Source organism: Myotis nattereri, assembly GCF_964212035.1.
Source record: "Myotis nattereri genome assembly, chromosome: 11".
Classification (NCBI taxonomy): domain Eukaryota; kingdom Metazoa; phylum Chordata; class Mammalia; order Chiroptera; family Vespertilionidae; genus Myotis; species Myotis nattereri.
Genome location: NC_138086.1, coordinates 29,165,016 through 29,191,406, shown reverse-complemented (window position 1 = coordinate 29,191,406; position 26,391 = coordinate 29,165,016). Strand labels below are relative to the sequence as shown.

Sequence of the window (26,391 nt, the reverse complement as noted above, 5' to 3'; positions counted from 1 at the left end):
CCCCTTTGGTGGTCGAACGACCCTTTCTCGGGTCGCCTAAGACCATCCTGCATAGCAGATATTTACATTACGATTTATAACAGTAGCAAAATTACAGTTATGAAGCAGCAACAAAAATAATTTTATGGTTGGGTCACAGCATGAGGAACTGTATTTAAAGGGCCATAAGGTTTGAGAACCATTAAACATTTCTTTGAAGCAGAAAGGGCACAGAGTTGCTTGAAGTGTAAAAGGCAGACATGGGTAGCATTAAGACACACACACAGACCCCATTGAGTAGGAAGAGAGGGCCAGCCTCCGCAAGGAGCCACGGGAAATACAGAACAAAGGCACCCAGGACAGGGAGCGCTAGGTGGGACGCCTGCAGCCTCACGCCAGGGTGTAGCCCTATCTTGTTGCACCAGCCCCTCTCCCCCCGGAGGCTAACGTACACAGCCATCCTTGTGAGGAGGGAAATTAGTAGTAAGCACATCCTTGGAGAAGGGGGTACATGATGCCTTTACATAGGGCTGATGCAGCCAGCCATGTATTTGAGTTTTATATTTTGTCTCCTAAATTACACTAAAAACTAACACTGCCAGGCACTAAATATAATTATATAAATGTGCCAGGCACCATGCCGACCCTGGGGCCACCTGTAATGGAATCGTGGCCACCTGAGAGAGCCAGGCTTTCCTTGGGAGTTTATGTATCTCTAGTCCCTCAAGACAGACCGGACCGTGCCCCTCATCCCTGCTGCTGAGGGCTGGAGTGGCTCCAGGGAGTTGGCAGGTCAGCAAATTAGAATGCTTTGCTCTCAGTAGATGGAATGGAGTCAGTCCTCTCTGCGTGCAGTGAATGAGTTGCCTTGGCCGGGGAACGTCGCTCACAGGTCTTACAATAGGTGGCGTTCTTGTGCTGCTGCTGTTGGACAGGCGGTTGTCTGGGCATCTCTGCTGTTTGGTTTGGTCTTGGGGAGGGCAGGCCCCTTGGCTCCCTGGAGAGTCACGCGATGACACTAACAAACAGAGGAGGAACTTGCTTCTCGCCCCTCCACTTCCCTAACCAGGGGGCTGGTCCTCTCAGGGGAACTTGCAGGGGAGCCTTCAGGCCTCATGGGAGTGCCCTCACCCAATGCCGCCGCGTTTGGTGTGGGGAATGACCGTCTTCCCTTGCTCTCTCCATCTTGCCTTCGTTGTCCATGACCTTTTTCTCCTTGCTTTTTTGGCGTGTGTGTGTGTGTGTGTGTGTGGTTTTTTTAAATTTGTTACTTTTAGCAGAAAGTGCCCTTCCTTGGAGAGCCACTTCAGTCAGCTGCTCTTCTCCAATGGCTGTTTTTCAAATTCCCTGAAATGAAAATCTTCCTCAGATGGACTTCCTTCCTACTCTCTCCCTAAAAATTCTGAAACACATGTTTTCAAAGACAGTGCATTTCTTGGAACTTGCCTTCTCTTGGGCAATATACTTGACATATGTGTTTTTTAATTATCTTGATTTTTACACGTTTCCCCTGAAAATATCTCCTAAAGTGAAAAATATATTCCTGGATTCCTTATAACTAAGGTTATGTTTATAATCAGGACTAGGCAAACTATGGCCCTCAGGCCAAATCCAGCCAACTGCCTATTTTTGTGAATAAAGTTTTATTGCAGTTGTTCTCAACCTTCCTAATGCTGCGACCCTTTAATACAGTTCCTCATGTTGTGGTGACCCCCAACCATAAAATTATTTTCATTGCTACTTCATAACTGTAATTTTGCTACTGTTATGAATTGTAATGTAAATATCTGATATGCAGGATGTATTTTCATTGTTACAAATTGAACATAATTAAAGCATAGTGATTAATAACAAAAACAATATGAATTATATATTTGTTTTCCGATGCTCTTAGACGACCCCTGTGAAAAGGTTGTTTGACCCCCAAAGGGGTCGCGACCCACAGGTTGAGAACCGCTGTTTTATTGGAACATAGCCATGCCCATTCATTTGCATGTTATCTGTGGCTCTTGCTACAAGGGCAGAGTCCAGTTAGGTGCAGCAGAAACTGTATGATGCACAAAGCCTAAAATACTTAGTGTCTGGCCCTTTGCAGAAAAAGTTTGTCAACCCCTGATATAATTTTTCATTCACACCAGACACTTGTGAGAGAGAAAGGAACACTATTAATTATTATACTGGGACAACAGGCATGAACCAAGTTTGTCCTGGGCCAACCAGGGTGTATGATCCCTCTCAGAAAACCCACAGAGGATTGCAAAATAGGCACCAGAATACATGGTTTGTGGTGATTAAAAGTAAAAAGGTCCATATATTTTTCTGAAGAACGAATGATGAACAAACAAACAGTGTGACTGAATGATCAGACTGCGATTCAGGAGGATGGAATTCAAATTCCAACTCGGGGGTCTCGGAGAAGTATACTTTTGTAGATGACAATTTTGCATTTTTTATTGAGTACCTCTATCGGTGAAACACTGCTCGATGTTGAGATCTAGAACATGATGACGCCCTGTCTTGGCCTGCAAGTTCTGCTAGGCTAGCCGTGAAATGACGAGGCAACAGGAAGAAATCCAGGAGGCTCTGACCTCCTGGCTGTGTGGCTCTGGGCCTTCTTAGCGGGATTCCTAGCGCCAGTGGGGATCCGAGGGAACCTTCCCTCCCACCTTCAGAACATCTCTCTTGCAGTAAGCGTTAAAGCTTCTCTGAAATTATGAGCACTAATGGTGAGATTGGCAGTGGCTATAGCTCTGGACTCCCCTCGAGGGCGTATAAGGTTTTCCCCCAGTGCAGTCTCAGTCTGGGCTTGTGGCTGTGCAGGTGGCCACCCCGCTTGCTTCCTTGTGAAGTTCCCGTGTCAGCGACTGGAACCACCACCAGGAACACCCCCTGTGTCTTTAGAGAGACCCTCTTACTTACCAGTAGGACGTGTTTCCAGACACGCGTTTCCATTTCTCCACCAGGAGCCGTTACTTGGTGGCACACTACTGACCACAGGCTTTCCTGTCTGCACCTCAGGACAAACTAGTAGCCCTAGCCGGTTTGGCTCAGTGGATGGAGCATCGTCCTGGGGACTGAAGGGTCCCAGGTTCGATTCCCATCAAGGGCACGTACCTCAGTTGCATGCTTGATCCCCGGCCCTGGTCAGGTCACGTGTGGGAGGCAACCAATCAGTGTGTGTCTCTATCTTTCCCCCTTCCCTTCCACTCTCTCTAAAAAATCAATGGAAAAATATCCTCAGGTGAGGATTAACAACAACAAAAGAAAAACCAACAATGGGGGAAGGGCTTGCATATGGACCTTTCGCTCACCTCCCAAGAAAGGAACACAGTTTATTCAATGCCACGTCATACACTAGAGACCCCCTTTGGGGCCCAGAATCCTTACTTGGCATTCCTTGATGACACATGTCCGTTAGTGGGACCTTTACTGGGTCATTGCAGTATTAGAGAAACAGACCTACAGGGCACCTGCCCCATCTGGGGAGGGCACTCAGAGCCTCATTCTGCCAAGAGAATCCAGAAATCCGGTTTAATAGGAAATTTTCAGATTTATGAAATAGTGGTTAAGTATGTTTTTAAAATCTCCATGTGGCTCACCCTTTATATGACTACACTAATGCAGGTCTGTGGGCTGTTTGTGGGTTTGCCAGTTTGTGGCCTGGTTTTCTCTCTGGAGTTGAGCAGCGGCTTCCCTGAAGTGTCTGACGCTGGTGTCAGTACTACCCGATCATCCGTTGGCTAGGCCATCATCATCAGGAAGCATTTTCCAGACAGGTGGCTAAGAGTAAGGATGTGTCTATGGAATAAGTTTCTTTTTGTGAGTGACTTGCCGATCCAAACAGATACACACATGTCTTCCTCGGCCCTTCAGTAGGGTGACCCAGCCAGCTGAGCGAAACCGAGGGCCAGCAGGGCGAGCAAAGCCTTCTGGGTAGAAGGCGTCCACGCGCCCTCACGGAGGGCATGGTCACCAGCCCGTCCTGCGGACCCTCTTCTTTCTTCAGGGTCAGTTGGAGTGACTGTGCTGTATGGGCGTCGGAGCCACTGGGACCTGAAGGGCCTCTTTCTCCATTGGATCCCTGCTTGTCTCTTACAGGTCATCTAAGTGTTTATGACAACATTTTGCTCATAAGGCAGTATCAGAAAGTAAGATGTAAACACACAATTGTGACTTATACTCCCGCCTCGTAGAGAAGAGAATTTAAAACTTAATTTTTTTTTTTTTTTTTGTTAATCCTCATCTGAGGATATTTTTCCCATTGAGTTTTAGAGAGAATGGAAAGGAGGGAGGAAGGGAAGGGGGAGAGGAAGAGAGGGAGACACATAGATTGGTTGCCTCCTACACGTACCCCAACCAGGGCCGGGGCTCGAACCTTCAGCCCAGGTGCATTGCATGTGCTTGACTGGGAATTGAGACTCCTCAGTGTGTGTGCTGACGCTCCAACCACTGAGCACACCAGCCAGGGCTAATTTAAACCTTTCTTGATGACTTATGTTATCCAGCGATACCTCCATTTTTAAAAATTTTTATTGATTTCAGAGAGGGAGGGGGAGAAAAAGAGAGAGAGAGAGAAACATCAATGATGAGAGAGAATCACTGTTCAGCTGCCTCCTGCATGCCCTCCATTGGGGACTGAGCCCACAACCTGGGCATGTGCCCTTAACTGGACTCAAACCTGGGACCCTTCAGTCTGCAGGCCAACGCTCTATCCACCGAGCCAAACTGGCTAGGGCGATACCTCCATTTTAAAGTCAGTTTCTGAATAAATAATTACTATTTACTGTTGAAACCATTGTCATAATAGGTATGAACATTATTTATACACACAGTTATATTATGGTGATGACTTTTAACTCTTTTGGGGGTGTGTAGGGCTGTTTTTTCTATTGCTAATAGTCAGTAGACCGCTTTAGTTTTTGGTTTCTACCTCTTTGGAAAGTTGACCAGCTATTTCAGTAAGTCGATTGAGACATCGATTTTGGTTACTTAGAGGCTTTCAATAAAAGTGTATACTTCCAGGTGCTGAAACGCATTTCAGACAGTTGCAGGAGTTTTGCCGGACAAATGATTATTGAATATTTTCATTTTCTTCCTTAATTCCTGATGCAAACTCTTTGCACCCATGAGAGCTAGCACACTTTCCTCGGCTGTCATCTTAACAGTTCTTATGGGAAACCGTTTCGTCATGTCAGTGAAGACTGTGCACTTCCGTTTTGCCCCTCGATAGGGTTTTGTTTTCAGGTCACCACTGAGGCTTTTGTCTGACTCTTTCTCCTTTGCTGTGTCCCCGCTGTAGTCTGACCCCGACCTCCCGGCAGACGTACAGACGCCGTCTTCTGCTGAGCTGGGCCGGTACCCAGGCCTGCCCTTCCCGGCCCCACAGTACATCCCGCCCCAGCCGTCCATTGAGGAGGCCCGCCAGACCATGCACTCCCTCCTGGATGACGCTTTCGCCCTCGTGGCCCCCAGCAGCCAGCCCGCCAACGCTGCTGCAGGCCCCGGGGTCCCAGCTGGCCTGCCCGTGAACAGCACCCCTTCCCGGGAAGATAGACGAGCCGCCCAATGGGGCTCCTTCTACAGCCCAGCTCAGATGGCCAACAACCCATGCAGCGTAAGTATGGACCTTGTAGAATTCTCCAGTCTGGAGCTCTGTAGATTCTTCCTCTCAAATTCCTTCCACTGCACTAGACACCAGTTGGAGCCACCGTCATCTCTCACCAGGATCATTGCAAGAACTTCCCAATTGTCTCCTGGCCTCTGGTCTTGAGTGGAGGATGCCGGGGTGGTGGCTGACGAGTACATACTGTTTATTGGTGTTGGTCAGGCCAGCGAGCCGAGAGGCTAACCCAGGATGGATCCTCTGGGCGTCAGGAGGTCTTGGAATGAAGAGGAAGACCTATCAGGAGCCTCTTAACTTAGTCTTGAGTTCTCACTTTCTTTTTCTTATTAATTTTTTTCAATTACAGTTTACATTCAATATCATTTTGTAATAGTTTCAGTTGTACAGCATAGTGTTAGACAATCAAATACTTTACAAAGCGTTCCCCCTTATGTTTTCAGTACCCAAGTGGCACCATCCATCGTTACTGTAATATTATTCACTATGTTCCTATGCTGTACCTCACTTCCCCATGCCCAGTTTGTAACTGCCAATCTGTACTTCTCAATCCCGTCACCGTTTTCCCTGCCCCCTTCTCTCTGGCAACCATCAGTCTGTTCTCTGTCAGCAAGTCTGTTTCTGTTTTCTTTGTTTATATTCTTTGGATTCCACATGTAAGTGAAATCATATGGTATTTGTCTTTCTCTGACTTACTTCACTTAGCATAATACTCTCGGGGTCCTTCTATGCTGTTGTAAATGGTCAGATTTCATTCTTTTTTATGGTGAAGTGATATTCCCTTGTCTATATGTACCACAGCTTTTTAAAATTTTTTTTTATCCATTTGTTTATTGATGGGCACTTGAGTTGCTCCCATAGCTTGGCTGTTGTAAATAACGCTGCAAGGAAAACAGGGGTGCACTTGCTCTTTGGAATTAGTGTTTTGAGTGCTCACTTTCTGACCTGAGCTAGTTTCCTGTTGGCCTCTACACGTCACCTCTCTCTGCTCTCAGTGCTTCCTGAATTGTTCTGTGAAGAGCTCTTGGCACTTAATAAGTTTCCATTTCCCCCCGAATAACCGATGTTCAATTTATCTTCAGATTCTGCTCTTTCATTCAGTTCGGGAAAACTGTATTTCTGAAATAATGTCCTTACTCTATTCCACTGATTGGCATCGAGGATAACATTTATCTTTGCTGGCCCATCTTTGTCTTCTCTAGCTACCGCTTTATTTCTAATTGCTTTAGCCAACCTGCCCATTTTTCCTCTGCCTTTCTGCCTTCATTATGGTCATCACAGGTCTTTTCTCTGGGACGTTAATTTGATGTTAAGCCATGCTATTCTTTCCCCTTCTAGTTGGTTTAGAGTCACAATGACATTATTTTGGTCCTCAAATTATTTCTACCGTCTATGGTATCTCATTGCAGGTCATGTTGATGTTTTATCACCTCATTGTTGAACATAAAAAAAAAAATTGCCGCCCAGCCGAGTGATCACTTGATTGGAGCATCATCCCGCACATCAAAGAGGTTGCGGGTTTGATCCCCTGTTGGGGTGCACATGGGAGGCAACCGATTGATGTTTCTCTCTCACATCAATGTTTCTCTCTCCCTCCCTTCTGCTCTCTAAAATCAAACATATCCTTGGGTGAGGATAAAAAAAAAAAAAAGATCTGCCATTTTTATAGTTCAAATTAGTTGTGGAAAATCTATCATATTTTCTTTCCCTGAGCTACAACATTTACAAGCAGACTCATCCCAGACTCCATCAACCATTTGACTTACCTCTTTCTCTGTAAGACTGTTATTCAACAGAAGGGATGCCCCCCAACCAATGTGGCTCAGTTGGTTGAGCATCGTCCCATGCACCAAGAGATCGCTGGTTTGATGCCTGGTCAGGGCACACGCCCAGGTTGCAGGCTCCATCCCCAGTAGGGGACGTGCAGGAGGCAGCCAATCGATGTTTTTCTCTCTCTCATTTATGTTTTTTTTTTCCTCTCTCTCTCCCTCTCCCTTCTTTTCTCTCTAAAATCAATAAAAAACATATTTTGTAAAAACAACAATAAAAGAAGGGTTGCCTTAAAATAGGATTTGTGATGACATAGCTGATCAAAACCTTAAAATTTTATTTTGACCTCCAAACTTTTTATCTAGGAGTGACCCATTTAAAGTAAATGCCTGACTTCCTGTCTGCAGCATTACTTTTTTTGAACCTTTTCACTGGGGCAAGCAGTCTCTAGAAGAATAACCTTTTCTGACTACGATAGAATTGAAATGCCTAGCACGGCTGTTTTTCTTTTAGTTTATCTCTTATTAGACCTCTGGAAATCCTGATAGGTAGACTGCTAAGCCTTGCTCCTTTTTGTTTTATTTTGTATGTGAATATGTTTTTTAAAATATATTTTTATTGATTTCAGAGAAGAAGGGAGAGGGAGAGAGAGTTAGAAACATCAATGATGAAAGAGAATCATTGATCGACTGCCTCCTGCACTCCCCTTACTGGGGATCGAGACTGCAATGCAGGCATGCGCCCTTGACCGGAATCGAACCTGGGATCATTTAGTCTGCAAGCTGATGCTCTGTCTACTGAGCCAAACCGGCAAGGGCTATGTGAATATGTTTAAAAAACTGAACTGTATTGAAAGCATAAGGGCCACTTCCCAGTCTTAGATTTCCCTTTAATTATTTAGAAAAAGAATTGAAGCTCCTTTGCCCTGCATTCCTCCCTTCTTCCACACTCCTTTGGCCTATTTTATCTCAGTTGGGGAACTCCACAACATTCTAATCCAGTGATGGTGAACCTATGACACGCGTGTCAGAGGTGACATGCGAACTCATTTTTTTGGTTGATTTTTCTTTGTTAAATGGCATTTAAATATATAAAATAAATATCAAAAATATAAGTCTTTGTTTTACTATGGTTGCAAATATCAAAAAATTTCTATATGTGACACGGCACCAGAGTGAAGTTAGGGTTTTTCAAAATGCTGACACGCCGAGCTCAAAAGGTTCGCCATCACTGTTCTAATCTCTCTCTTTCTGCGAAGGGGATGGGAGCGGAAAAGGTGAGAAGGTGAAGTAGTTTGGGCGCAGTTTCATGTCTGATAATGCCTTCGGAATCTGTAAGGGGGAGAGCCCATTTGGTCCTTCGTGGCATAAGGGAATAGGCCTGGAGAAGTTGAGCAGTTTGGCCAGTCTGTCTGACTCCAGAGCATCTACGTTTCCAAGACAATAGAAGTGGAATTACGGGGGAAAGTTTGGTTTGGGAACCATGGGCAGTGCAGTACTGTAGTTAAAAGGGTGGACTTTGGCGTCAGAAAGACAAATTTGGAGGAAATGTCTTAACTTCTCTGTGAGTTGGTGTCATCTGCAAAACAGAGGCAGTGAGCACTTTTTTAGTGTTTCCTGCAGGCCTGAGCTAGTGCTCATACAGGGATTACTACAAAATACTAATTCAGTAAATGGCAGCTTTAAAAATAAGGTGTAATATTAGAGAAGGTCCAGAAACAAGGCTGACTTAGTCACTAAGCTTGGAGCTGCTGATCCTGGACAGCTCATTGGTTCAAACGGACTGGACTTGGGTAGACGCTGTCAGAGTGACTGTTCTGCTAAAACATCTGATTCCAACATTTTGATTCACAGTCGGTGTGAAGAAATGTTGGCACAGGAGTCTCGTGTATGTTAGGGTCGGGATACGTTGATTTCTTGGGAATGCCACATAGTGGGTGCCATGTTGTTTTAGTCAAAGAACACTTGGGTAGCTCAAGGAAATAGAGTTGACTAAAGGATAGGGGGCATCTTACGGAATTTAGGAGCAAGGAGTATGGCTGGGCCTCCTGGAAACCAGAAAATTGAAAGTGCTCATTTCATCTTGAAGAGTCTAAATTCTAGTTCTTTATAGTCTTTCTCTTTTTACAGCCTGGTACAGCATTTGCAGAGTTTAGTTTGAGTGTATTTGAATTGCTACTGGGCACCCATTAGATGACGTGACTGTCATTGCCGAGGTTGATAGTCACTTGTAATAGATGTGGCCACTCTGGCCCTGGCTCGTGTGGCTCGGTTGGTTGAGTGTCGTCCCATGTCGGAGAGGTCACCGGTTTGCTGGATCCCCAGTAGGGGGCATGCAGGAGCCAGGTGACCGATGTTTCCCTCTCCTTTCCTCTCTAAAAAAAACCAGTAAAAACATATTTTTTAAAAATGTGGCCACTCTGGCCTGTCTTTTTTTGTTTGTTTTTCGGCCTGCCTTTTTAACAGAAGAGACAGACAGGTTTGTAGAGAATAAGCCTATACAGAAGAGCAGGCACAGAAATCCTATTATTTACATTTTTACTAAAACAAGAAAGGTCTAGAAATTAGTGGTGTATTTTTTTTTCAAGTCTGATAGCCAGTTCCCCAAACTGAAACTGCTGGCAGTACACGGTGGCATCGTGCCCCAATAGCATGCTCACTTCTTATGAGAAAATAATTCTCTTGAAAGTTGATCCCATAAACCTAAATTTGTAAGTTTGCTGTTCTCACCTCCTAATAAGTATTGACTATTAATCTTCATCTTCTCTTGAATTTCTTCCAGAGATATGACGACTATGGAATGACTCCCCCATCGGGCCCATTGCCAAGGTAAAGTTTTCAGGAGAAAATGTATTAGGACTTCCTCACATAGGCTGTTTTTCTTTTAAATTTAATTCTGTAAACTCGTTTTGTTTTGTTGTTTTTTTAGCTAATATAAGCAGATACAAAATTCTGACTTCTATTCTCTTGATCTAATCAGAAGAGGAGAAAAAATTTAGAATTTAAGTTCTACCTCCAGTAATGAGTGACTAGATAATTTTCTGAAAACAACTGGAAAAGTGAGACAAAGTCTTAAAATAAAAATACAAAAGCCAGAGAGCTAGACTGAGGGGACCAGACATTGTTCGCCCCGCCAGCGTCCTGGCAGAAACAGATATTAGTTCTCCTTTACAGGAAGATAATACCATGTTAGACTCCCATTATCACTATAGTTTTGCATGAGATCAAACACACAAACAGACACACAAAACCAAGCATATGAGAAGAAAAGAAAATGTGATTCAAAAAGTAATAAAGAGAAACGGACAACAGAAAAGGAATTAGAGGGGATCCAGATATTGGAGATATTGAACACAGATTTTAAAGTAAGTATGCTTAATATGGAGGTCAGGCCCACTTGTCTGAGAAGACATAAAACCAAGAAGAGCCGGAGTGCTCTAAGAAAGAAGGATAAGATGTTAAGGCTATTCTAAATGTTATAAATTACTGTCAAGTAATTAAGACAGTATGGTTTCACTCTAAAGCTAGACAAACAGAGCAATGGAATAGAGCTAGGGAGTAGACTAGAAAGCCTATAAACAGACCTACACATGAGTGGACAGTTGATCTATTACAAAGAAGGAATTGCAGAAAAATAATCTCAGAAATTATACCCAACTCGCCTTCAGTGGCCAGGAGTCACACAGAAGTAGGAATGCTATATCTGCTTCCTCTTTATTTATTTTTTTAGTTTTCTCTATTCTTCCTCATTTTCAGAGGGGCTTGTTTTATTTCTCCCCAACCCTACTCCCCAACCTGGGCGCTGCTTTGTGGTCGCAGCACAACACAGGCAGAGAGAGCATGTGGTGCTCAGGTGATCCAGGGAAGTAGTTAATGTCAGGACCATGTGATCTGGCTCACCCAGTTCAGTTCTAGTTTAGACCTGTTGTCCAGCCTAATTATTAATAACTCTCACTCTCCAGACTCTTCTGGTTTGGATGATAAACTTCATGGTCACCCAAGGGAAAGGAATCCACAGTACTTGGATCACAGTGAACTACCTGAGCACACAATTTACGAGAAAAGGGCTGCACATGGAGGAGGAAGGGGCTGGCTGACTGGGTCAAGTAGAAACAGCTAAAGGGGAAGAGATCATTCATGGGTGGATGGGCCAGAGACTGTCACGAGGACATGTGAGCTCCCATGTACAGATCTCGCCTTATTTTAAGCTCTTAGATCTGCAGGGTCAGAGACCTCAGAGGTCAATGTGAAACAGCAGCCATTATTTGAACAGAATAACATACGCGGGCTGGGTTTCAGTTTCAGAGATACACTCCAGAAATAACACTGTGGAATAAGTGCAAGCCAGTCTCATAGAACTGGTTTGATCTATTAATTACCGGTTGGCTGTTATTTGCAAAGACTTGTACTCAGACACTCATTTTTTTAATTCTTGAATTTCTTTAGAGGAGTGGATCTCAACTGGGATTCTGAGACCCCTGGAGGGTTCTTGCGACTCTTTCAGGGGCATCTTGAGGCCAAAACCATTTTCATGATGACACTAAGGTGTTATTTGACATTTTCGTGGTGTTAACATTTGCACTGATGTGCAGAAGCAGTGGTGGGTGCAAATGCTGGTGCCTTAGTGTGAATCAAGGCAGTGGCACCAAATTGTTCGTGTTGTCATCCTATTCTTCACCGCTGGACAACAGCCATTTCTTAAAAAATGCCGGCTTTATGTTAGTACTAGAAGCCTGGTGCACAAAAATTTGTGCACTGGCGGGGGGGCGGGGGTGTGTGTGTGTCCCTCAGCCCAACCTGTGCCCTCTCACAGTCTGGGACCCCTTAGGAGATAACCACCTGCTGGCTTAGGCCCGCTCCCCTGGTGGCAGATGGCATGCCCAATCCTGCGGTGTCTGCCCCGTCTACCCTAGTCGCAGATGGCAGGCCCGGATCCCATGCTGGGTCGGGCAGCGGCTGGGGATCTCACTGCCGCCCACCCCACCCGCCCCGCCCCACACACGGCAGGCCAGGATCTTGCGCTGGGGTGGCCAGCAGCTGGGGATTGCGCTGCTGCCAGCCCCCAGGCGGGGTGGCGCAGCGGGATCTGCTTGCAGAATGCAAATTAGCCGCCATCTTTGTTGGCGGTTAATTTGCATATCATGCTGATTAGCCAGTGGGAGGCGTAGCGAAGGTATAGTCAATTACCATGTTTGTCTATTATTAGATAGGATAGGATGTCCCTATTTCACCCCTTTTGCCTCCTCTACCCAGCTCTTGCCCCCCACTTCTCTCGGCCATCACCATACTGTTGTTTGTGTCCATGGGTTGTGCATATATTTTCTTTGGCTAATCCCTTCTTTAAATTCACTTCTTTAAATTTTTATTTTCAGATAAGTGCTTATAACTGCACTATTATATATTTTCTATTATATCATTTAGAATTAAGATATTTTTTAATTGAACCCTTGTAAATTTTAGCACAATTTAATAAATTATGCTAGAAACAATTAGGAGATTTTTCATGTAATGCATACACATTTCAATTAATATTTTAATTTTTTAATATTTTAATTTAAAATAATCTCATACATGTAAAAAAAACCTACAAAATACTACAGCATATTATATGTACTCTTCACCCAATTTTTTAGGTGTTAATAATTTAAACATAACCATCATACAACTAACAAAATTTGGGATATATTTTTCTTATAATCTCTTTAATGTGACTTAATCCATTTACTTTGTTTTTGTTAATCTTCACCCAAGAATATTTTTCCATTGAATTTTAGCGAGAGTGAAGGGAAAGGGAGAGACACATTGATTGGTTGCCTCCTGCATATGCTCTGATAGGGACTGGGGATCAAGCTAGCAACTGAGGTACATGCCCTTGACTGGAATCGAACCTGGGACCCTTCAGTCCACAGGCTAATGCTCTATCCACTGAGCAAAACAGGCTGCAGCTTAATTCATTTACTTTTAATTTATATGTGTCTTTATATTTAAAGTGAGTTTTGTTTTTGATTCACCCTCATAATCTGTGTTTTAATTGGTGCATTTATGCCACTGACTTTCAGAGTGCGTACTGATAGAGCTACTACCATATCAGGCGGCTTCTGGGGCTTCTGGGGCAGGCCTGCCTTGCCGCCCGGGACCAGATCGGATCCCGGGCAGCAGGGCAGGCCGGCTGCTGGGGCTTCTGGGGCGGGCATGCCTTGCTGCCCGGGACCCGCTGATGGGGTCCCAGGCAGCCGGCCTGCCCTGGATGGTGGCGCCCTGGTGGTTCACGCTGTCCCACCCTGCCTGCAGTATGCAAATTAGCCGCCATCTTTGTTGGCGGTTAATTTGCATATCACGCTAATTAGCCAGTGGGAGGCATAGCAAAGGTATGGTCAATTACCATTTTTGTCTATTATTAGATAGGATGTCCTTGATGGTGTAGCAAAAGTGATTAATTTTATTAAACCTAAACCCTGGAGTCTTTAATAGTCGTTGTGACAAAAAAGGAGACACATATAAAGCACTTCGCTGAACAGGGAATTTTGAAGGAAAAACACGTGTCCAGGTGTTTGAGTTGAGAACTGAACTAACTGCTCCATGTTTTAACTTGAACCAACAACTGGCAGACATCAGTACTCAGACCTGGGCGTTTGGCAGACACGGTTTCGAAAATGAACGAGGTGGGCCAGTCACTTCAAGAAAAACAACAAATAGGTCTTATTTTTCCGTAGGCATGAGGGTGTAGCTGGTCAAATACCAGAGCCAGGGTACAGTGTGGTCCTGATGCTTGGTGTGCTTTGCCTGCAGACCTGGTTTTGGCCCTGCTGTGCTTCAGTCTTCGGAGCTGGTGCCTCCCGAGCCCCAGCAGCCACAGGCATCGTCTGAAGCCCCGTTTGTTGCCCGAGGGATCTACTCCGAGGACATGCCATCGGTGGCCCGGCCCCGGCCTGTCGGGGGCACCACAGGTACATGTGGCTATTTAGCTTGCATTTCTGAAGTAAGAGGATGCTTGTTTTCTGGCTAAATTCTGGCAGAGTTCATTCTAGACTTCCCAGGGAATCAGCGCCCCAGGGTTCAGCAGCCTCTTCCACTGGTAAGAGCTGCTTTCCCTGTGATCCTGGTGAGATGTAGGGCAGAGGAGGTGGGAAAAGAGGGGGCGCTGAGATCCCATCACTGATGTCTAGTGCGTCTTTCCTGAATCAGCATCTCAAAAGTGTCCCTTTGCATGGAATTCACAGCACACTTCTTCCAGGGAAAACAGTTCAAAATTCTCAGGGTTAAACTGCAAGATCTATTTCTGAGCACTTGTATGGCATTAAAACAGGTATTTGTTTTAAAGAGAGCACTTTTTCAGCTTTTAAGAAGCAATTAAAAGTTGCTGGGTAGTGATTGGGAGTAGATTTTTGTCTTATTTGGACAACCACTGATTGCTCCTTGAGTCTCACCTCCCTTCCTTTATCCCTTCTACCTTTGTTAATATGCCATTTTGCCTTTTAAATTTTTCTTGTCATTGTTTTCTGCCTTTGTGCCTGAGTCCTGCTGTCTCGTCCCTGTTGCCAGAGAAGTGGCCTGGAGGAAGCTGGTGGCCATGTGGAACTGTTTTCATCCTTTCTGGCCCTCTTTCCAGCCCTCATTAAAAGAACTATTTTAGTGTCATTTGTATGTCAGTAACCAGTGCAACTCTTCACTTGATAATTCAACAATGAAAGGCTATTTTTTTCTAAAGTGGTCTTCTAATTCATTATCAGACTTTCAAGTGTTTGCACATGGCTTTTCTTCACTTTTGATATTTAGGTTTCCTTTAATTACCTGTTGAAATTCAAATAAAAATCTATACCAGAATATCTTTGCACAGGAAATGAAAGCTCTCAGCTTATATTTTTAAAAGACGATAGTTCAAAGTGTCCAATTTCTGAAAATTTTGAAGCCAGAGAGAAAATAAATTTTGTTAAATTTTTTGTTTAAAAAAATTCCAAAATTGTAATTGGTTTATTTGAGAAACATCATGCATAATTTGGTTTACTTATAAAATATAATATTTAGTATCTTTAAGGATACAGGATATATTTCTTAGACCACAATTAAAGTTTAGAGATTAAATATTGTTTCATATATTCACTTTCATTTTTTAGAAAAAGAGCTCTGACCACCTGTACTTTAACAATCTATCACTTAGTTTTTGAGATGCGTGTCATAATTCAACAGAATGAGGGGCCCTCAGAATTTTTGTAAAGCAAGAAAAAATAATGTTTTCTGCATTGAGTGTCCTCAATAATTGCATCTAGAAAAAGTATAAACGTATTTTCAGAAAGTGAGTTCAGAAGAAAAGAAAAACATTTGTCTTAAAGTCTCCTAGGAGTTTTGTGTTAATATTTGAATCCAGAACAAATTCTCATTAAGTTCAGGAAATGCTCAACACTTGAGGGATTTGTCCTAAGAGCTTAAGTCCCCAGATTTTCAAATGCTGCTATACCTTACACTTGGTTTCCCTAATCGGTCAAGGGAAGTGGACCAGCTAAGAGACCCCCTACAGACTCACAATAAGAGCCACTGCTGGTAGTTGGCAAGCAGCACTCAACAAGGCTGAGCTGACTCCTACATGGCACTAGCTAGTTTGCCCCACCAGTTCACCTGAGATCCAGTCTTGTACCCCAGAATTACAGATTACTGTTTTTAAATATATATATTTTATTGATTTTTAAAGAGAGAGGGAGAGGGAGAGAAATATTGATGCAAGAGCAAAGCATGATTTGCTGCTTCCCACACGTCCCCACAAGGGATCAACCCCATAACCTGGGCATGTGCCCTGACCAGAAATCGAACAGGTGACCTTTCGGTGCACGGGATGATGCGCAATCAACTGAGCCACACCAACCAGGGCCAGATTCCTGGATTATGTCAAAAAACATCATCTCGTGACCAGTTGATACTATGAATGCTGTTCAGTGTTCCTGAAGCATCTGTGTAGTCGACGATGCTGAGCTCTCTCTGGTCCTTGTACAGCTAGCTCTGCATACTCTGCAAAACTGTCCAAGTTCCCACTCGTCGTACTGTGTTTTATTACGGGGGCTCATAGTCACTCTGTATTTCCTGTTCATTTCTTTGCCCTCCTTTTTGAAGACTGAAGCTTCAAAAAGCGAGGCCATTACATGTTAAATGATGTATTCTGCTGTTTTCTAACTTTCTGGGGAATATACACCTTTGTAACATCATCAATAAGCTGGTTTAGGCCAGTTACACATTTGCAATAATTGTGGGTAATTATTCAAGGTCTCCTGGGCAGTTCTTGTATTTTGCATTTTCTGTTTCTCTGTCAACTAAATAAGTAACATATCTTGACATTCTACAGGGTTTCACAGTCTGGAACTGTGCTTTGCAATTAGTCTTGTTTCTTCCATTAATTGTTGCACAGATTTCAAACAAAATTCAGACATATTTATTTTTAATCTACAAGAATATAGAAATTATATGTATGAAGCATTGGAAGAGGAAGTTACTTTCTAATAATTTATAATAGATTAAATTGTGTAAAAATTTATAATGGAAAAATGTTAAGATATACTAGAAGAGTTCCCTTTTTGATTACATAAAATTGTCAAACATACAGATACTAGGGGCCCAGTGCATGAATTCATGCACCTTGAAAGAAACAGTGGGCTTCGAGGCTATGGTAGGCACAGGGGTGGGTCTCGACCCACCCTCCTCACCCCCATCACAGCCCTCAGAACCCTGTCTGCTGGCAGCCCTGCTCCTGTTCCCACCCATTGATGGCATGGAGCGATTGGGGCCGGCACCAGCAGTGGGTGTGATAGGGGCTGGCGCCGTCAGTGGGTGCAAGCGGTGGAGCAGGGGGAGGTGGAGAAGCCCTCAGGGGCGATCAGGGCTGGCAGCCACCGCTCACACCTGCTGACTGTGCCAAATGATCGGGACTGGCACCAGCTGCGGATGTGAGCGGGGCCAGTGCTGGCAGCAGGTGTGAGCGCCAGGCGGGATCACGGTGCGCATGGGAGCAAAGAATTTTCAGTAACCACCAGAGGCTCACCTGATGACAGTGACCAGTGCCCTGCCGTGGTCTGGTGCCCCCAGCTCACCTGCTCCACCATCCCGCCATGGTCGACACCCGCCATGTTCCATACACGCCCCCTGGTGGTCAGAACACGTCATAGCTACCAGTTGTTTGGTTGTTCCAGTGTTACACCATTCGATCTGTTTGCATATTAGCCTTTTATTATATGGGATATATACAGTATATATGTCTCAAAATTACCAAAAACAGAAGGATAATATACCCAGGGAAGATGTACAGCAGATATGACCAAGAGGTATTTTTATTATAGAGGATGGCTCATGTAAATTGATAAATGGACAAACCTCAAAGGGTAGGAAAGATAAATGGTCAAAGTACAGGAAGAAAATGCACACAAAAAATGTGTGTGCACTATAAAAAGGTAAACATATGAAAACCACTATTACATTATTTCTGGTGTTTGTGTAAATCATTAAACTTTTGGAAAACAGCTTGGCAATGACTTAATGAATTTTTGATTTGGTAATTCCACTTCTGGGAATCTAGGCTCTTTCCCCTTCCACAAAGAAATCCAAAATACTGGAAAAAAAACTATATGTGCAAAAGGTGTTTATCAGAGTACTATTCATAATAGCAAAAAATTGTGAGCTCCCTAAATACCCCATAATAAGGGCATCGGTGAGCGAATTGTGTAGCTATTTAAAATGAAGAGCTCAGAAAGAGCCAGAAAAAAGAGAATTTAAGATTTCCGGGTTGCTTCCTATGTGTTTGGTTCTTGACCTACTTTATGTCTTTTAATTCTTGAAATAACATCATGAGGTAGATTTCTTTTTATCCCACTTGAGAGGTGAGGCATTGAGGCTCAGCAGGAGTGATAACCGGGTGCCCAAGGTCTCGGGGTTTTCCAGGGCTGGGCTGGAATGCAAGCCCAGGCTTGCTGGGTGTGACGCCCCATGCTGAGTCATAGGGGAAGCTGTGTTGTGTGTTAAGTGGACAGAGCAAGATACATAATATGTCTATACCATCAACTACCATCACAGTATTAACACAAAAGTATTCTTGTCTCCCCGTGCAGTTGTCTGAATCTTTGTAAGTGATGGAGAACACTGCTGCATTTGTGTTCTTTGCAAGATTCGCTCAAACGATGTCTGTTGGGCAAACAGAACTGATAGCCCCAATTACTTTAATACTGTTATGAATCTTCAGTAACTGGCAAGTGAGCCTATAGGGTATATTGTTCTCATGGGAACCTGGAAATTTCTTCTGAACTTCAGCTTTTAGTTTTTATTGTCTATCCCAATGAAACCGTGAAGGAGTTTGTTGTTGTTGTTGTTATGGGGGGTTTTTTGTAATGTATTTGATTAAGGGAGACTGTTAATTAGACAATTCGAGGAGGAGACTTGAAGATGGAGCGGGCCCCTCCCTTACCTCTGTGAAATCTCTGAACCATTGTAGGACTGGTCTGAGCATCACAGGTGAATTCGATGGCCCCAGGGGCATTTGGAAATAAGTAGTTTCATTCCACAGTGCTTAAAGACCACCTTTCCCCCTCCCTCAATCTGCAGAATAGGGATACTTCCGTATGCCAGAAGTTGATGGGGGAGAAAGATAATGTTGGTTAAAGCCTGGTCTTCTAGCGACACGAGGCCCCAGCACAGCATGTGTAAGTGCAGGAGCAGGAGCTCAGAACTTCCCGGCTGTGCCATCAGGACACCTCTCCAGTGAGGCTGGGCGGGTGGCTTTAACATTTTAAACGTGAATATAATGAAAATGTACTGTAACATTCTGAATTCAAACAAATATGCACCCTGCCGTTTAAGAAAAATAAAAATCTTGTCTTTTCAGCTCCTTGCGAGTCTCAAAGCCACGAGCTAGGAGGAGCCAGGTTTCCTCTCCTTTATGCCTCCTAAACCTTTCAGTCCTTTCTTCCGAATAAATAAGATCGTCCTTATTCATAACCTCTGCAGAAATGAATGGAAGAGCTGTCTATACCCTTCATTCCCAGTCCTTTGAAGTCTAGCCAGGAAAATAAGACCATCACTATCAGTCGCTCTATTAAAAGGAGGTAAAAGCCCATGAACCAAGAAGCTCAGGGTCTGATTTTCTTAGGAAATGTCATTCTCTGGAGATAGAATTGGTTCCGTGTTTGAACGGTGCTCATATTCCTGTCCCTAAGGGAGCGTGGTGGTCACAACCAAAGGTCCATATTGGGCAGCCTTGCTTTCTGCCTGTGTTGACCAGGCTGTTCCATGCTGTTCCTCAGGCTCCCAGATTCAGCACCTGACCCAGGTGGGGCTTGCGAACAGGATCGGAGCTCAGCCGGTGGAGGTCCCACCAAGCAGAGGCGGCCAGTGCGGGGGACCAGGCTGGCCTTCGTTCGGGGAGGACGAGGTGGGCCGGAGAGAGGCCGTGAGTATCTGGCGTTCGGGTCACCACTGAGAATTCAGACACAACCATGTAATTCAGCTGCTTCTGCATTGGGGATCCCTTTTAAAAACCTACATGAGTAGAAGTGTTAACCTCCCTCACTTTTTCCCCTTGAGTGTATTTTTGCTTGCAGTGTTTAGATGGTGGATTCCCTCTGACCCAGAGTGGGGGCGTATTGGCATTGAGTTTGTGGAAAGTATATAATTTTTCTTGAGGCAGATTTTAGGCTTGGAGTCATGATTTTTTAAAAAATAACCTTTTAGAAATGATAAAAGCAATGTTCACTACCGAAAATCTGGACAGAAGACCTAAGTAGCAGTTTTTTAAAAATGTTTTGTCAGTTTTTTATTGTGGTGAAATACACATAGTTTACCGTCTTAACCACTTAAAATGTACAGTTCATTGGTTTTCAAGACATTCCTATTGGAATGCAGCCATCACCACATCCATCTCCAAAGCCTTTTTCATCTTGTAAAACAGAAACCCTATCCTCATTAAACACGAACTTCCCATTTGCCCCTCTCCCCAGCTCTAGGCAATCACCATTCTACTTTCTGTCTCTGTGATTTTGACTTTTTTAAAAAATGTGTTTTTATTGATTTTTAGGGAGAGGAAGGGAGAGGGAGGGAGAAAGAGAAACATCGATGCCCACTGTGGATTAAGCCCGGAACCCAGGCATGTGCCCTGACCGAGAATTGAACCTTTCGGTGCATGGGGCGATACCCAACCACCCGAGCCACTCTGGCCAGGGCATGATTTTGACTTTTAAGTAGTGACTTTGAACCTGTAGGTGACTAAACTCTGGACTTGGTCTTCGGTGTGCTCACTATATAAATTTTCTTGACCTTATGTACCTCCTTGCTCACTGCTTGCGCTTTATTGTGGGTTTAGTAACGTCATTCCCATGATGCGCACCAGGAGTCTATGCTTTTGCCGTAACCAAGCCTTTCAAGGCACAGGGTGCATTTTGGAGGTTTCTCATCACTCTGGTCGCTCCTTTATAGCACAGGCTCTGTACAGACACAGGTGATTTCTACTTACAAATGCTTTCCTTTGCTTTTTCTTTCAAGCAGTTTATATCCATGGGGGATAAATGTATGAATTTGAAAATACAAATCAAGATAATACTTTCTGTTTATCCTCCTCATATGCCACAGATTTCACTGCATTCATGTGTCTTTTTAGCAAATACACTAACTTCCTTTAATGACGGGATGCTTTTACTTAATGAAAGGAAATTGATGTTAGAATATAATTTTTCCCTAAAAGATACATTTTTATAAATCTCAGGTATTTGCTTTATATTTGCTGACATCTTTTTTTTTTTTTTGCCTTCATTGTGGCAACTTGATTTCATTAGGTGTTGGGTTTGCCAATCCAGTGGCCCCTTAGAGTGCCTTCCTGTCACTGTGTGGGAAAGTGAAATGCAGGAAGTCTAGGACAGTGGTTGGCAAACTCATTAGTCAACAGAGCCAAATATCAACAGTACAACGATTGAAATTTCTTTTGAGAGCCAAATTTTTTAAACTTAAACTATATAGGTAGGTACATTGTTATTAACTTAATTAGGGTACTCCTAAGGCTTAGGAAGAGCCACACTCAAAGGGCCAAAGAGCCGCATGTGGCTCGCGAGCCGCAGTTTGCCGACCACGGGTCTAGGGCTTGCATGCCATGTTCACCGGCGAATAGCTTACTCTTAGCTTAGGTGAGACCATGGATTTAGAACTCGTGTTATGCAAAGAGATTTTTCACTGAAAAAATGTGAAAAAGAAATCACTGAAATGTATAATAATTCTTGTCAAATGAGTACCCCATTATACAGGGTGGGGCAAAAGTAGGTTTACAGTTGTCAGTACATGAAACAGAGTTTATTCTTGTGTTACTGTTTTTTAATTATTATATTGTTTTCTATACGAGCTACTGTAAATCTACTGTTGCCCCACCCTGTATTATGGGAATATAAGCAAAACTCTTATGTTTCAGTGCGGATAACTTTTTAAAGGAAAGGCTCTACAGAGCTCGCGACAGGCACACAGACAGATAAAACGGAAAGTGATTTTGTGATGTTTAGTACGTGGTCCCTGGGCTCCAGGCCCAGGACAAAGGCACTTGTTCTTTTTGTTAGTCCCTCTGCCAGTCCCTGCTTATCTCTTCCAACTCTCAGGTGCCCTCATCTGACCTTTCCCCTCCATGGGGTGCTCCAGCCTCCCTTCCTTCCCAGCCCCCTGGGTCCCTTCCTCTGCTCCCAGCGGCCACTCGCCTCCACACACACAGGCACAGAGACTTGGCTGACCGGTTTATCCTTTCTACCATTAAGCATTATGAGGCACCTGTTAAGTTCAAGTTCAAAGGTTTCTTGATTGCACTGCTCTGCCCTGAGCAATTTTGCCACAGTTATTACTCTCCATCCCAGCCCCAGGGTGTCCTGTCGGAGGGCTGAGTTGTTGGCTGGGGGTTGGGAGGAGGACATCCTGGGAGCCTGCCCACCGCCAGTTTGAATTTGATTTTCCCTCCTGTTCCCACATGGGAAGTACAGCACCATCTGCTGTGTTTTTCAGACACACATGCTCGGACATCAGGAGTATTCTTCACCGCTGTTCCAGGTGCCAAGGACTTCGGGCAGGGAGCCCTCCGCTCCTCCCGGGAGCGCCCCGCACAGGGGGCTGCCGGGCACCGGGCTGGCCTATGCCACGAGCTCCACGGAGGACCTCCAGCCCGGCCACTCCTCCACGTCACTCATCAAGGCCATCCGTGAGGAGCTCCTGCGGCTCTCCCAGAAACAGACCGCCGTGCACAACTTCCACAGCTGATGGGCCTCGCCTTGCGTTTGCCAAGTATCCGCTTCCCGTGGAAGCAAGACTCAAAGGAAACCGGCTTAAGGGATGTCAGGAAGAGACCAGCGCCTCCAGGGCCGGGGGCTGCGGGAGGGAGCAGTTTGCCATTTGAGACGATGCCAGATGCCATACGTCACGTGACGGCTCGCGAGGCTTTTACCAAGTTGGCAATGTTGTGACCATTTGTTTTCAGTCGAGATTTCTGGATTTTTGGCCAAAAGCCAGCAGCACTTCACGAAAGACAGACCACAAACCTAAGCTAACGGAGTTTCTTAGTCAGTCCCCTTTTTCAAGGCAAAAGATGGAAATGTATAGAATGTATAGGGCCAAGAGGAGTCCGGCATTTCCGTGCGGAGACGTGTTTGAGGCTGGTTTGTACGGTGAACCTGCTGCTTTGTTTTCTGAGAAAAGAGATTTGAAGACATTTTATTAACAGCTTACTTCCCTCTTTTTCTCCTTAGGAACTTGTTTTACTAGTAATATTAACAACAAGGGTACTAAGACTGTTCGGGGATTTAAAAAGCTACTAGTGAGAAACCAAATGATAGACGTAGAGCCTGATGATTCCACACGAAGCCATCATCTGCATTTCCCCTTCTACTTCTGGTGCTACCGCTCCAAGCGCCCTCCCCCTTTATGTCTGTGAAGTGCAACTGTGGCTTTTCCAATGGAAGGATGTGTTGAAGGCTTCATTTTGTTCTAGAAAGGAAAAAACAAAAACAAAAAAACACTCCCAAAAGAGGGGGGAAAGCTAAATATTTATTTGGTTATTCAAAACACATATCAGAGTTTAGGTTTACATTCTTCATTGTATTTGTTGGTTTTTAATTGGGCACGTGGCACTCCGAGAGCATCCCACTTCAGCACATGTCCCCTTCAAGGCCAGTCCTACGGAATGAGGCTCTCAGGAGGTCCTAACCGATCCTGGCGCTTTGCTGATGAATTGCTCACAAATTATGTTTGAATGAGAAACGGTCCATAAGCAAAAATGATTTTTGGTTTAAGCATTCCTGGGGCCACCAAATAGCGATTCGTGAGTACATTCCTAGTGATCACATTCTCTGTGTGTTCAAGACCTGGAGATGAAGCTGAGTTCTCGCCGGCCTCTGAATCGGGAAATGTGAAGAAGAGCTTTGGGAACAAGGGAAGGGAGGGGGCTGCTCCTAACGCCTGATTTCATGTGCGTGACCCTGCTGAGTGACTGCTGAAGGCGTCCGTGTGCTGTGGGCCCAATAGAGGGTGGGTGTCATCTCCCTTGAGATTTACCCTGGAAGTCACCGTTCCCTCCCCGCCTCCAACCCCCCAGAATTAAAGTGAGGACTGGAATAACAAGGGCTGTTTCGTTTTCTGGTACCTGAGTGAAGCTCAGGAGAAAAATAGATAACACATGGCTACTATGAGTTCTTTTTTATTAGATTAGCTAATACTTTAACCAACAGATGAACAGGCAGAATTGGGGGCTCTAACCAAAACCCGTGTCACACCTTGCAAGCCCTGAGCCAGCTCACGTAGGTTTCCGCAGTGTAATCGTTGCTCCAGAGCCACGTCTCAGCACTGCGCTACGCCTGCCCTCAGCCGCTCAGTGCGGAGCAGCCACTGTTTATCTATGTGCTCCTCCAAGAGCGGGGCTGGAGAGTAAGTCTCTCAAGGATGTTAAGGAAAGGGACTCCTTTCCTGGCAGCCCTCACAAGCTCCAGGAGCGTGGGAGAGAAGGCCTCCTCCTGGTTTTGATTTCTGACCCTCGGTCCTGGGTTAATAGAGTGGAGGGATCTCTGTGTGTCACTGAGAAATACCAGGTTTCCTGGATACGTTATTATGAATGTCAGACATCCCAGCAGAATTGTATTATGGACACCTAACAGTGAAGTCCAGTCGTGTGGCAGCAAGTGGACCAAATGCAGGCCCCTCTTCTCCCCTTCTGCCCGGTGTGGTCGGCACTAAAAATGGTTACCTCCCTTGGACATTGAGGAGATGGCCCCTGTTTTAAAGGGGGCTGCAGTGGCGATTATGATGCCTTTCAAACTAGCATACAAGGATTCGACCTGTATTGTTCTTCTTAGAACTGATACACCTTTAAACCGATGTTAAGACCAAAGAGGACATAGAATACCTGGGGGGGGGGGGGGTAGGGGGAGAATGGGGGGCGTGTGGCGTGGTGTGAACAGGCCGGTGAGATCACCAGCACTCTGGTGTTGGTTGTGAAGCACGCCCAGATTGCCCTTGTTTTCTCTGAACAGCTGCCACAGAAGTTTTACCAATCCCCAGACTCAGGACCGACTAGCTGTCGCGGGAGCACCACACACAAATGGGTCTGCAGTCACTCAGACAATGTGATCTGCTTAAAAGGAAGGTCCTCACGTCCATCCTATGCGCTTTGGAGTTCATTTATTTGAAGCATTCTAAAATGAAAAGTTATTCTAAAATGTATGTCTCTCTTTTTCCCCTATTTTCAAAGTTCCAGTGGTAATAAAATGAACTATAAATTTGAGCCAATATTTTAGCGAATACTGTTTGGAGAAATGATCATTGAATTCTCTGTGTCAGGTCCCTTTTCTGAGCCTCATTCTCCCCATCAGCCAAACAAGGACAGACCTCCCTTGCCCACCTCCTAGAATTTCTCATTGTGAGCATCAGATGTGATCATGTGTGCAAGTGTCCCTTGAGAAGGAAGCTCAGAGCACTGCGAAATGCAAAATGTTATCTGTATGATGATGCTGGGAAGGATGATCTGATGTGCTGTGACCTACCAGTGAGTGAGCTCACATGGAGGTACCCAGAGCACAACTAAAGGCCTCGTGCGACTCTCTCCCTCTCTCCTGTTTTGCTTTAATTCACTTCCTTCTCCATTAACTTTTAAACAGCATTTACTACACATTTTTCATGCTCCTGATTTCCTGTCGAACATGAACCCTGCCTTCTGAGGTCTTAGGATCTAAGCCGAATAACACAGGTTTACAAGATGGATGATACACATAAATAACAAGGTTTAGGCATCAGTAACGTTTGTTGAGGGTGCACAAGTGCATTAGGTACTCAGCAGAAGAAATGGAAGTTGCATATTTGGAAACAGGATCTTGGGGAGAAGTCAACTTCAGCAGCTACCCAGGGAAGTGGTGAGGGGGCATGGGGAAGCCGAGAGTGGGCCTGGGGAACGGTGGAAAAAAGTGGGTGAAGCTGTCATTGAAAATGAACTTGATCTGCTACAATACAGGGACGAAATTCCTAACCTCACTGTCTAGGGAGTTTTGTAAGAGGAGGAAGTGGTGGTGTGAGTACATGCTTGGAGTAATACAATGAGAAAGTGATCAGGCCTGGGAAGAAGGTCTCCCGAGGAAGAGATCCATTCAGGAGAGCACGCCAGTGTCTGCCGAAGGACCCAAGGTCAAGCATGGAAGTAGTGCTAAGAGTTCCACCATCTGCTCCACTGCTTGGCGCAGATCTCAATGGCCAGCCATTGGGCCACATTCAATCGTTTGTGAAGCGTGGTGGGTTATAAACACATACATTTGACTTCTTGACAGCCACCTACATGTTTTTTTCCCAATGTTATTTAATTTCAGAGTATTTTTTATCTTGGTGGCATGTGGCTTTTGAGCAGCAGGTTAAGTGGGTTTTTTGCCAACCAGACTTTTCAGGGCCAGAGACCTGTAGTGCAAAGCACAGGCGAAGGTCTGCCGGAAGGCTTTGGGCGGAACCAGGTCCTGTGTGTGATGAGCCTCCGTTTACCTGTGGACAGGATCAGCACAGACTGCA

The 26,391-nt window shown here is 44.7% G+C and overlaps 1 protein-coding gene across 1 annotated transcript in view; it reads left to right on the top strand.

Annotated features, from left to right (window-relative positions):
• The window catches only part of KIAA1549, a gene marked incomplete at its 5' end in the record, with an annotated part of 72,427 nt that extends 49,081 nt beyond the window's left edge, over positions 1-23,346 (top strand). The window contains 5 exons of the mRNA XM_081102655.1: positions 5,279-5,593; positions 10,151-10,197; positions 14,158-14,315; positions 19,641-19,786; positions 22,363-23,346. Of these exons, the coding sequence (XP_080958781.1) occupies positions 5,279-5,593; positions 10,151-10,197; positions 14,158-14,315; positions 19,641-19,786; positions 22,363-22,614 (918 nt within the window). The 3' untranslated portion in view covers positions 22,615-23,346. The remainder of the gene's footprint in view (positions 1-5,278; positions 5,594-10,150; positions 10,198-14,157; positions 14,316-19,640; positions 19,787-22,362) is intronic.
• Between the last annotated feature and the right edge of the window lie 3,045 nt (positions 23,347-26,391).